The 13,064-nt window shown below is 39.0% G+C and overlaps 1 protein-coding gene across 2 annotated transcripts in view; it reads left to right on the top strand.

Annotated features, from left to right (window-relative positions):
• ADAMTS18 (ADAM metallopeptidase with thrombospondin type 1 motif 18) overlaps positions 1–13,064 on the top strand; it is a 95,415-nt gene that overhangs the window by 20,153 nt on the left and 62,198 nt on the right. Inside the window, exon 4 of one of the 2 annotated variants that reach the window (XM_043526395.1) lies at positions 12,298–12,580. In XM_043526395.1, the coding sequence (XP_043382330.1) occupies positions 12,298–12,580 (283 nt within the window). Of the gene's footprint in view, positions 1–12,297; positions 12,585–13,064 lie in introns of those variants that run through there. The other variant, XM_043526396.1, reaches the window with a different exon arrangement.

The raw sequence follows: 13,064 nt of genomic DNA, 5'->3' as shown, positions 1-13,064 counted from the left end.
GTCAGCTGACAATTCTGAAAAATCATAAAAAAAAAAAACCAAAAACCCAAGCAACTTTTGAATTGAACCCAAACAAAAAATATTTGGTGAACCAAAAAGTCTAAAAAAAAAAGTACATCTGTTTTGCTCCACCTGTAAATGAAACATTTTGTTTTGATTTTGTGAATTTAACATTTTAAATTAAAAAAAAAATAAAGGAAATTTTTAAACAAAAAGTTGTTTTGAATAAAAAACCAAAATGTTTCATTTCAGAAGTGTCAGCATGATTTCCCCCCACCAAACAAACAATTTAGTGAAATTGACACAAATTTGTGAAACTTTTCAGTTTCACCAAATCTGCATTCCTGTTGGTAGAAAAATGTTGCCCATCTCCACCTATTTGAGAGAGAGATTCCCTTGGAAAAAAATATTGCTTCCCAACTTTTTCCATATCATTCTCTCTCTCTCTGTACTGGGAGTCTCCTGCACCATTGCAGGTTCCACAGAGCGGTGGTGGTCCATGTTTTGGGAACCCAATATACCAGACAATACATTTAGAAACATTTTACTGTGTAAATGCTTTCATCAAGAAATGCAGTTTACATGCTTGAACCAAACTATCTAACAAATCTTTGCTAGATGCAATGGGAACTAAAGACTTCCCCTCTTGGACTGGCTTATAGACCTTTGTAGAAAAGGGGACTGTTATCTTCTCCACTCAGCTTCTTTTCCATCCTCTGTTCCTACCATCTTGAAATCTCTATAGGATTCAATGTGGCTGATCTCTTCAACTCAGTGAAAGGGAATACATAAATGCTCCCACACAGTTTATCACACTTTTCATAACAACAGTCCCAGCCAAACAGCGTGTTGTAAAAGTCACAGAATGTCACAGACTTATACTCAGTACGATATGTTACACTGAATGTACCCTTTAATTACCATCTTAGTCTTTGGGGCATTTTAAAAAAACAGGCTATTATATGGATCTGAATCACAACCACATGTCTGAAACCTGTAAACTTTGAGTGTTAGGAATCCAGAAATGGCTTTAGATCTGAATGATGTGGTTTCAGCCTGTCTCTAGATACTCTGGGCCAGATTCTCAGCAGGGATAGACTGTGCGGTTCAGTTGATTCCAATGAGACTACCTTGATTTTCACCAGCTGCGAACCTGGGCCAATGTTAAATCTAAAAATATTGTTCCAGTAACAAAGAGAGTTGCCATGAAGTAATAAGCAGCTATAAATTCTTGGACAGTCACCATGTGATCAAACGTCTGCCTACTACAGAAGTTGTCACACTGGCACTTTCTTGAAAATTATTTCTTAGAGAGTTTTCCGGTACACTAATATTAATATTAAATACATCCTCAGAATAGGCCAAATTTACCCAGGGGGTAGCTCAGTTGATTACAGCAAAGTTGCACCAAGGAGATATTTGGCCCATGTCATCCTGTATTTCAATTATTATGGGTCAATTTTTGCAGACCTGAAGTAGCATCTGTAATCTTGCACCTGTGTTTGAATTGTGGCAGCACGTCTAATTACTTGCCAATGGAAGCTACTCGATTCTAGGTGAAAATAAGGGTGAGGTGCAAGAACTCTTCTTTGTGCCCACAAATCACATAAAATTAGGAAGGCATATTTTAGGGGTGCAAATTGTTTTCTCAAAAATGAGGCTTGTTTGTGACATAGAATCAAGATGAAATGTGTCCAGTTTAATTTCACCAATAACTCCCTTATTCCAGTTCACATTTTGTATTAAAATCTGGATGTTATAAGATGTTTCTGTGGCTTACCATACACCTAAAAGATACAGCTGTCATTTTACAGGTTTCTCAGTGTGAAAAGCCACGAGAAAGGGATGAAATCTTATTTTAAACTAGTGGATCTTCAGCAAAATAATGGTGCTGTGCAGTGCAGATTTAGCACAACTTGAATTGCATCCAAAACAGAAATAAAGTTTTACCCCTTTATCAGAATTCAAAATCAAAATGGGATTCAGCTGCATCTAGAGTTGTATCTATTTCACATGGGTGATTACACGAAAACAGAGGGAGAGAAAGTGAGGCCCCCTGCACAGATGCCAAGTCAGTAAGCTTTGTGGGCAGAGGGGTATGAAGTGGAATAACCTATCTTAGGTACATATATGGTTCCCCTCATTGTAGTATCTGAGCTCCTCACAATACCCCATGAGGTAGGGAAGTGCCTTTTTACAGAGGGGGAACTGAGGCACAGAGTGGCTAAATGACTTGCGCAAGTCACATAGACTTTCTGTGGCATAGCATGGAATTGACCCTGGTTCTCTTAAGACCCAGGCTAACTATTGAACCATGCTTCCCCTCAGTGTGTCCTCTGTTCCGGGGAGGCAGGGAGGTGGTAAACCAGGTGTGCTTGTTTTATGGGTGATACTCCAGGCCTATCTGTTCTCCACAGAGTGGCTTGTGGCCATTGTCTGGTGTAACGAACTCATCGCAAGCAGTGTTTCAGCAACAACAAAAATTAAAAGGTTGGGAACCACTGATTTAACCTCTTAGTAAGTAATACACCCAGACACATACATATCACCTGAATCCATAGTCTGGCCTCATTGTTATCGGAGCTGACTGAACTATTCATAAAAAATAAAATTAGGTGAGTTTAGTTGGATTTGTTTCATTGCATGGAATAATTGCAGAGCAGACACTGGCCCAGATTCTCTGCCAACAGCGAGCAGAGTGCCATTCTGGTGCTACACTGCCCACATCTTGCAGCCTTCAGTAAAGAGGATGTAGCTGAGGAAAAGAACATGAGGCCAAAGAGCCCTTGTGCTCTGGCAATCTCAGCTGCAGGAACAGCCCCTTGGTGCCCTTGTAGCTGGTGCAATTTAAAGCAGCCCTGAGACTGAGAGCCCCATTGTCTTCTCATTGCCAGAAGCCACCTTTACGGTATATCCAGGGAGATCTAGTCCGAGCACCTCTCCTGGTCGCGTGTTGTGGGGAGAGAGGCAGCCAAGTCACTTCCAGCTTTGCCAAATCTCACAATCTGATCATGAGTCTCATGACATTGGCTGTCTTTCTTAAACCCCCAGCGGCTGGGATCATGTGGTTACTTGAGAATCTGACCAGTCATTAAAAAAGAGACCAAACAACAATAATAATAATTATTAATAATAAACAGGTACATTTCTAGTCCCCATGGTTGTAGAGAAAAACTTGAAAAAGCCCCTAAAGGCTTGGGAACCAGAAGGGAAATAAGAAGAACGGCTGTTTTTTTAGTTTTAAAACATTTCATGATTTATAAGCCACTCTGATCATTCTGCAGAACCTGACTCCTGATTATCAATGTCTGGAATTGCATTTCTGATGCAGAAACACATTCCTAGTTGGAAACATTAAAGCAAGCATCTGATGAATGCTAAATAGGTATTATGTAAAAGTATTTGCAACTAAGGTCTTTAACATCTGCCAGCAATTCTCTAGCCTAACTTGTTCATTTTCTATTTTATTATTTTCAAATAGTTCTTGTTATTTTTATGTCTCTGTCTAAAACACTTATAACAGGATAAAATTCACAAAGAAAATATAACGTTAATAGCACACATCACAAAAATCATTAGGACAGATGTATTCCATCCATTTAAGAATTGTCAGCCATACACACTAAAGAAATATAATCCTAATAATACATTCTTGTTGCACCTTTTCATTGGGGTGGACTGAATAATTCTCAGAAAATGCTTTATTGTGGGTGAATTCAGCCCTGTTCAGAGGTCTCGCACAAGACCTACGCCTCATTTAAGTCCTGTTTGTAAGGCTTTAGTGGGACTTAAATGGTGCACCAGCCCAGTGCTGGAACAGGGGTGAATTTTATCTTCTATAAAAGTTAGTCCCTTGGAAGGTGCTGTTCTAATCACCCTGTCAGCACCACCTATAGGCCCTGATCCAACAAACCACTCAAGCATATCCATAGCTTTAAGCATATGAATAATCCCAATGATTTACTAATGTACATCCTTAAATGGGCCGCTGGATCAGGGCTTTAGCTAACCTGTATCCTTATGTCTAGTTTTCTTGATGCACCACAAGTGTTTAATCAGCTGTTAGACAACACATGACAAATACTGCACTGTCTCCTTTCAGATAAAGTAAGTGAAGCATTAGTACATTCATATAATAATCCCACTGCTTCCTGTTTGCTTTGTGATGGGTTTCAGAACTGTCATAACTAATAGAATATCTAGATTTTATCTTGTCATCACTGGGGCCTTACTTAAACAGTCCATCCCCAACCACCTGTATAACTGTCAAACCTAACTTGGATCTGTTGCTCATATCTAATTGACTTCTGGATCCATTAGATTAGAACAAGCAAGAGAAAGATAGGTTTCAGCGGGCAAGTTTGCTTGTGTTCAAGCTGCTGTGTTGGGCCCACAGTGATAGAATCACTAATGATCCATGTAATCTAGGATGCAACCTGTCAGACTTGTTGACATTTATAGTACAATTTTTGTAATATATATAATGTCATTTCTAATATTTAGTGTTTGCTTGTGAGGCATAAGAGGTGCAGATAGATATGAGCAGGAGTCCTAATTTGCATTTGCGGCAGAGCAATAATCTTAGTATTATTTCTAGAATATGTCATCATTACCCTGCAATAAATGTCAGCTTAATATATTTAAACACTGTTGAGGCAGTTCAATTACCTTAACCAGAAAAGCAAATTAAACTATTTCAGTATTTGCTACAATGTTGATAGAAGCAGGATGGCACAAAGATGTCTTAAACAAGTTCAGTCAACTGCAAAAATACAAAGGCACTATTCAGAAATAACTTTGCCTTTGTTCATATAGGAATAATTAAAGGAAAGCAATTTTGTTACCTTGGTTCAACAATTGCCAAACGTTCAGAATAATACTCATTTTGTGCAGTTTAACTGAACAGAGGAGTCTTTCATGATGAACTCAGAATGGTTGTTTTAAGGTCCCACTCTCTGGGGACCATTGATTTGGGATAGCAAAATGCTATGTTGTTAAAATATCTTAACATTTTAAAGTTTAAAAATATAGGCAGTAAGTCAGCTATGTTATGCTTGAAGAGAGAGTTCACTATTTTTATGATTCATCTGGATTTGAAAGAAAACTTGATAATAGTCAACTCACAATCCAGAATCGGTGGCCAGTGGCTCTCATTTTTCTTTCATTTAAAAAATATTTTAATAATGCACGTTGGACATTAAATTAACCTAAATATTCAGAATGGAGGTGGGGGGACAGATCCCCCAAACTACTGGAAATGAGCATAGCTCCACTGAGGTTATTTTCACCAGCTGAGGACCTGGCCTAAGAAGGTGTCTTCTGGCCTTTTTAATTTCCTAATTCTGGTATCATCATCAACAAATGCTACCCACAGTGCAAAAATCTCAACACTTTGTCTGAGGGATGGGTGAATTTGTTTGCATAACATAAAAACTCAGGCAAAGTTTAGTTAACTTACACTCTTTGTTTCTGTGTTTTCTCAGTGCCCACATGCCTTAGCATTACCTAGTTTGGCAAGGGATCTAAATGAAAATGAAAATTGAGTGTCACCCATAGAATCTCTGACCTGAGTAAGACAAGTGTACTCTTGGAAATCTCATGAGAGTCCACTCCTACAAAACCCTGGGCCAGATTTCTTGAATAAATTGGTTTGAATACATTCTGAAAAATGATGTATGTGGAGAAATCCTGCCTCCCTCTTCCAGAGGGCAGACAGAGGACCCAGATCTGTCATATTTGAGCCAGCAGGGGGTTCGCCTCTGACAAGGGAATTCTCTGATAAGCAGTTGAGGCCCTTTGTGCCTTCTGAGTGTGCCAAAGGGCCAGAAACTGAGTAGAGATTCAGGCCTTAAAACTACAACCTGAGTGACACTAGGATGAATTGCAGCCAATAGCATTCCCTGAGCTTTCACTCCAGTCTGAGTGAGAAAGCATGCGAGTGTTCTGTGATGTGTCAGTGTCAGATATTATTATGATGGGAATTCCAGGAATGCATGTATCTTCCTAGCTAGATTTCTGCTCATTTGGGATAAGAAAAACTATATTTTTTAGATCATCTTTCCTCTCAGGAGGTTTATATTGCATGGAAGTTCTTCATTTATCTTTTCCTTTTGCTGTAAGCACAACGGAAAGTTGTACTTTTAAGTGCAGTCTGTTTCTGTTATGTGCTGTATCTCTTGTTGTGGTTAATCTGTGTTTGACTCAATATTTTTTTGTAGGAACTGTACGTTGTGGGAAATAGCCCAACAAAAGGCACTGGGCTTATGCCCATTGAAGTCAATCGAAGTCTTTAGACTGACTTCAGCTGCCTGTGGAACAAGCCCCGAGTCAACTGCTTTTTGAAACGTGTGTAATATTGGAGGACATTTAATGGGTTCAAAAGAGCTCACACTTAACACTCCCTTAAAAAAGATTCTTCACGCTGATTGCATCCATCCCTATGCAATGTTAAATTGTTTATTCACTAAGTGCAGTGGTTGCTGTTAACATATCAGGATTTGCTCACAGTTAAAACAGAGTGGTCATAGGCTTTTTAATAGCTTCAGATGTGTATGCATAACATAACATCAAATGAAGTGTTATAAGAAATAATTAATGTTGCTTAGAAGGTATTTGTACATATATTTTAGTACTTTGGTACAGTCAAGGTGCTCCTGTTATCATGCAAAGAGTAATTGTACTTGGCATAAGTCTGTGCTAGGTAGTTTTATTTGTTTAGCAGATATTGCAGCTGAGATCTTTGATTGTCCTCTGTGTCCTTAGTTTTGAATTTCACATTGTTTCATTTTTTACCACATTATCTGTGTCTGGATGATGAATCTCATGTAACTCTTAATGCATATGGATGAGCTGTTGCCTGTAATTTAATTAACACATAATGAAGGTGGCTTTATGGAAATATGAAATCCGTAGCCAGAATGCTTTCCTCATGTGGGAAAGGGAACAGACTCCATCTCAAAATCTCAGTTTTTAAATATAGACAAGAAAACAACAGTTCTGAGAAGTCCACTCCAGGACGATGAGTCCTTCAGCTGCCACTGCAGTGCATATCCCTAAGGCCTGGCCTACACCTAAATATTAGATGACCTAGCTATATTGTTCATAGCTGTGAAAAATTTTGCTCCTATGTCACATAGTTAGGATGACCTAACCTCCTCTGTGGATTCAGTTCAGTCAGTGGAAGAATTCTTCTGTCAACCTCGCTACCACCTCTTGGAACGGTGGGTTAGCTACATGGATGGAACCCCCGCTTCTGTCAATGCAGGGAGTATCTACTCTGCAACAGCTCAGCTGCAGCACCCTAGCTGTGCTCCTGTAGCACATTCATACCATGGTCCTAAGGCATCTGTGAGACGGTGACCATCCTCCACTCCCTTGGATGTCACAGTGGAAGTGGAGGGTGTTTGTAACCCTCAGGAAGTGTTCCATACCTTGCAAGTAAGGGCGCAGTCCAGCTTCAGTGGGAGTTGATTCAGATTCTAAGCAGAGAGAATACAAGATGTCTTGCATGCTATTTCAATGAGATGCAAATCACCCATTCTTGGAGAGAAAACATTTTAGGATGTGATGTTCAAACACATTCAACTTCCATCTAACTCTTCTACTGAAAACAGTGAAAGTTGTACCAATGACTTTAATAGTAGTGGAGTTAGACCAATGTTGAATGTTTTTGAAAAGCCCACTCTTGATCTCTACATAGTAATATAATATCAGTGAAGAAATCCTAAAGCAGATTTGCTTTCTATAATCACCATCTCCAGCTTTCTTTATGAAGTTCCCCTTCCTTTTGAGATTTACGAGGAAAATCTTGGACAAATGCCTTGGTGTTAATACCCCAATGATATAAAATTTTATTAGGAAACATCTCAAATTGAAAATTTCTTTAATGGATCAAAGAACTAAGCAAACAATTAAGAACAAATAATTTATTTAATGAATGTTGTCTTTTTTTGTGTCATTGTAAATTATCTACAAATAGACTGCAAATTTCCGATTGACTGATTAAGAATTTGCTGAATAATTTCTATGAATGATTCTTGGTTTTAAGCTTGTTCACAGGCTAACACTGGATGCTTGAAATTTGAGCTGTTCTAATTAAACACTTAGGCCAACCTTCCTGCCTTACATATTCCATCCTAAATCCTATAATCTACCTTTCCAAAGGTATGGGAGAGAAGATGGGCCTTACAGTGTTTCCCGAAGGATAGCAAATTTAGGTTCCGGCAGACCAACGTGGTAGCAATTTTCATTCAAAGACTTTTCCTGGGCCTTGCCTAGGTAAGCATTTTTCTTCAAACTTCTCAAACGGTGCCACTCCCCTCGTGACAGCAACAGTGAAGTTGTAGATCGTCTGCTGGAGTCCAGGGACTTTTCACCACTGTGTTGTCTGGACTTGGTGAAAATGTTGGCACTTGTAACATGGCTTTCTCTGGTGGGGCTATGACAGTGGGAAATTTGAAGAAAAACTGTAGTGTAGACATAGCCATGAAGAATGCCCTGCCCCTTCTCGTCTTAAAGGGTTGGATCTAAAGCACACTTAAGTCAATGGAAAGACTTCCCATTGACTTCAGTGAGCTGTGGTTAAGCTAAGATTGGGTATGCACTTATATTAATGCTGGTCCTGGCAACACAAAGACCTAGCTTCCATTTATCCATAGTAATTTTTACTAATTATACCCACACATCTGCTGAAGTTGCTAATGAGGAGAAACATACTGTATTTAATTAATGACTTCACTTAAACTTCATAGTTCTTTTGAAAAAATTCCAGACTAATAGAGAGATTGGGCTAGAGTCTCTCCCCTTGTTTCTGTCCCCATTGCACTGCTCTGGCAGTGCAAGGTGGCCAAAACATGCTCTTAATTAGCCCTCTGGGAATTATTCTGGCATGGGAGAGTCTCAGATGGCATAAAGCTAGCATAGCTGGCTCCCCACCTTAACCCTTTTTTAGGGGATCATATCAACAGTGGGCACATCAGGGGAAGGCATCTGTCCTCATTTCTCAGCTGGCATATCCCCTTTGAGGACCATAACCTGCTAACACAAGATTGAGCAGCCCATATGCTGCTCTAATTAACATCAGGTCTGAAGCTAGAGTAGTTGCCACTTGAGAATCAAGGAGCTGTAACCACATACCTAACTGACCACCTGAAATCCAGTCCAGTTTGTGGATCTCCAAGCAGGAGCGATCTGGGCCAATATTTTGTGAATTGTTAGAGATTAGTTAAATATGAATACTGGAAACTTGCTCACAAATTATAGAAATGAACCAGCGGCCTATCTTATAAAGACTGCTCTGTGCTGCAAGACTGCTTGAAACTAGATGTTGTGTCAGAAAAAAGAAAAAGTAGACATTATTTATCCTTCATAACACTTTCCAATTGGAATAATCCTTTCTGATTTACTTTAAAACTCAAAGGGAGTACATCTCATTTGAGGATTCAGCCCTGGTCTCTGCTGGAGAAAAATTTGCAAGGGCTGACCAAATAAGGTTTTTAGGTCACTCACCAGCTAGTTACAGCACATGAAAATCATGCAACAAAATGAATTCAGCACATGGGCCAGAATTCAATTCATCACACATTTCTGGAATTCTCAGTCCACCCTTGTGATGTTAAATATAGAAATTCCATTTGGGACTAAAACTTGATGTACATCAGGGACAGTTTCTTACGAGGAAAATGTAGAAAATCCTCTATTCCATATGGTTTGAATCATTTATTAAATGAATCCTGTAGGGGTAATTTCAGACGTGGAAACCTTTAAAATGGAGAAATAAAAAACAGATTTATTATGTTTCTGTTTTCCAATAGAAGGTTGTAAAATCAGTTAGCAGATGCCTAGTTATCAGTGCTGAATAACAGATGATTGCGTGGAAGGTCTCTTCTTGCCCAGAACTGCATTTGAATTGTGTCAGTTCTAAATATCTGATGACATAAATCATAAGGATTAAAATATCAGTTCTCGTCCCTACACGGAAGTGCTTTGTCTTGTCCTATTGTGATCTGATGATTGAAGATTGCCAGTCCATTGAATTGGGCAAGCAAGCTAGCTAAATTCTATATGAGAAGTTCCTCAGTCCTGATCTTTCATTAACTGACATGTTATTGCCTCTTCCTTATAATATGTTGAGCAAATATAGGATGAATGTTTGTTGAATGTATTCTGAATTAAGGAAAATGTTTATCACAATATGATCTCTGTTTATGTTCACAGCAACTTTTGGGAATCTTTGGGAGAAGATCCTCACAATTAGTGTTATAGGAAAGAGTTATTGTTAAAATCCTGGTTGAGTTGTCCATCTATAATAATTGGTAATTGACCACAAAAGGGAAAGCACATATTTTCCCTCTATTTGGAAAAATACAGTAATGAATGTCAATCAGAGGGCTGGTGTCTGATTGGTGAGCAGTAAGGACCCATGTCACTAAAATTCCTGATAAATCTGTTTTTTTGTGGATATATCTGATATAAGTGATAGCATTAACTCAGTAGCAAACACTACAGTTAAAGCAATGAGGATTTCTTTTACAACTCCCTATTTTCTGAAAAAATTCTCCTCCTGGAATGAAGCTCTGGAAGTGCAGAAAGGTCCACAAATCCCAAAGAAACACTCTAGTGAAATCAAGTATTGGTTGAAGTCCCTCTTCCTCTTTATCCTCAAGTCCTAGCCAGTCTGCACATAGGGGCTCATATAAGAAAAAAATCAATTTCAAGATGGGTGATATGGCGCATATCCAAAATGTGCAATGCTAGGAGCATAGCTCCACCATCTAACATCAGAAAGCGTTCTTTGCAAGGAGAGGTGGTATCATGGGCTGAGAGAGCTAATATATCATATAGCATGGTTGCTCTTGCTTATCTGCACATACTTCTGGGAAGCTGTTCATAGAGCTGTGTGGTTCTCGGGGGATGCCACTTTTGGAAAAAGGTACTTTCCATGGGGTAGTGCCTCACTGACCCAAAATAAACTTTGGAAGTAATATTACATATGTACTCATCTAATCAAACTTTTTCTTGCCCCACTTGGCTACACACTAATATTTGCTGTATCCATCTCATGGTGAAAAAGAGTGTTTAGTTCAACAGCTTTTACAAAACAAGGGAATGAACAGCGCAACTGGTTTATGACTTGAAAGTAAATACTTCCTCATTGCTACCCACATTTATGATGCTGTCTCTGATCCTGGAAACACTTAAGCATATGCGTAGGTTTATTCATAGTTGATGCACGAAAAATACAGCGTATTTCTCCCCAACCTTAACTCTGCCCTCTAGTGACAATGAAAGGGGAAAAATGTGCTAAACACAAAATATATTGGTAAAAATACATATGTATTCATTTTTAGTGTACATTGTGTAGTGATCATAGTTAATATTTAATGTGATGATAGTAGTTTAGTGTTGGTGAAAGGTGATGCACTGACAACCCTGCAGCCTGAAGTCTTGTAGTTATTCCACAGAGCAAGAACTGTAGGGCTCAGGTTGCCGCAGTAACAGCTTTACAACATTGCCTTACTAATAGAGTAGACATATCTTGAAGGATGGAGAGGGTGTTCATTGGCCACAGTCCTTCAATCCTAGATTTCTGTGCTGAGGTTGAAAAAAAGGTGCCAATTAGTGGCCGAGACTTTTCATAGTTTAGGACAAAATTCTGCTCTCTGATCCACCCTAGTGAATACACTTCTGCCATTAGAGATGAAGATTCTGAGATTCTCTGAGAGCAACTGCAGCATTGTCTTGGACTAGAGTCTTCTGGAACACAAGCAAATTGCTGGGGCATGGAGTTCCATGATTAGTCAGAATGCAGTACAGCAAGTGGAATGGAAGCCTAGCCGCTAAGGAAATCTGTTGCTGTCAATTAGAATAGGGAATTCAGAGATTTTATTTACCTGAATCTGATGTCACAGACAGTTGTTTCCTATGGGAATCTGTTAATTGTATAGACCTCTTTTAAGAATCCAAATGGAAAAATTTGCTTTGACAATTTTCCCGGCCATGCTATTTTTTTTTAAAAAAGGAACGTTGTGCTTCATCTTTGTTCCCTTCTTGTCTATGCAGCACAATCTCATTCATCCTGACCCTATTCTACTGCTGCTGATGACCATATATCCAGAAAACCAGCCTGCAAGCCTGACAATGTGCTAAAAGTCTTCTTTTTGTATAAGAGACTGCAATTAAGAGAATAGGTTCAGCTATTTAGAAGGAACCTAGTGCTGACAAGTGGACATAAATATATTGGTTGTCAAACAGCAAAATATAATGTTCTTTTGTTTAATTTGCTTTTTTTTTTTTTAGTCAGGTTTGATAAGGATGCAGGAGAACGAATTCCTTATATCTCCATTACCTCAGCACCTAGCACAGGAACACAACTACACATCACCTGCTGGACATCACCCTCATGTATTATACAAACGGAGAGCAGAGGAGAAAGTGCACCGGTACAAAGTAGATTCCAATTCCAATCACTTTTCCCCGGGTCATCACAGAAATCACACACACCACAAGTATCATGATCAGGCGAACGATTACCACCATGGAAGGTTTCAAAAGCAGCATTTTTGTGGACGTCGAAAGAAATGTATGTAAGGAAACTTTCTCTCTTTGTTTGAGATAGTAGTTCTTAGAGACTTGTAGGTGCTTCTTTTACTGTGGTTTGTAACCACTACTCTGATGGGGGCTGAATTTTTTAAATAGTAGTGCTAACAGAGGAAATGGAGGACAGATACAAGGAGCTGGATCAGGCATTTAAGTTTATGGCACTGTCCATCACTATTATTACAACTCCACCACTAGTCAGTGAGTGACTGTCTTAGGAATGTGCTGCTCAACTTAGAAGATCCACTGCTCTGGTTTTCTTGAGATTGATTTATCTTTTAATGGGCCATTCCTCTTTTTGCTGGTGCTTTAACACTGCCTCTTCTGTACAATTACCAGTTCCAACTCCCTGCTCTATTTTCTCTTAATCTGAGATATGCGATTAGTTTGAAAGATGGAGGAAGGGCATTAGGAATCATTGATTTGGCAAAGGAGGGGGAATAGGTCTTTCACAATCCACCATTTGA

The sequence above is a fragment of the Chelonia mydas genome, chromosome 12, assembly GCF_015237465.2.
Source record: "Chelonia mydas isolate rCheMyd1 chromosome 12, rCheMyd1.pri.v2, whole genome shotgun sequence".
NCBI classification, from domain to species: Eukaryota; Metazoa; Chordata; order Testudines; family Cheloniidae; genus Chelonia; species Chelonia mydas.
Note: the sequence above shows the minus strand (reverse complement) of the source record. Positions and strands in the feature narration are given on the sequence as shown.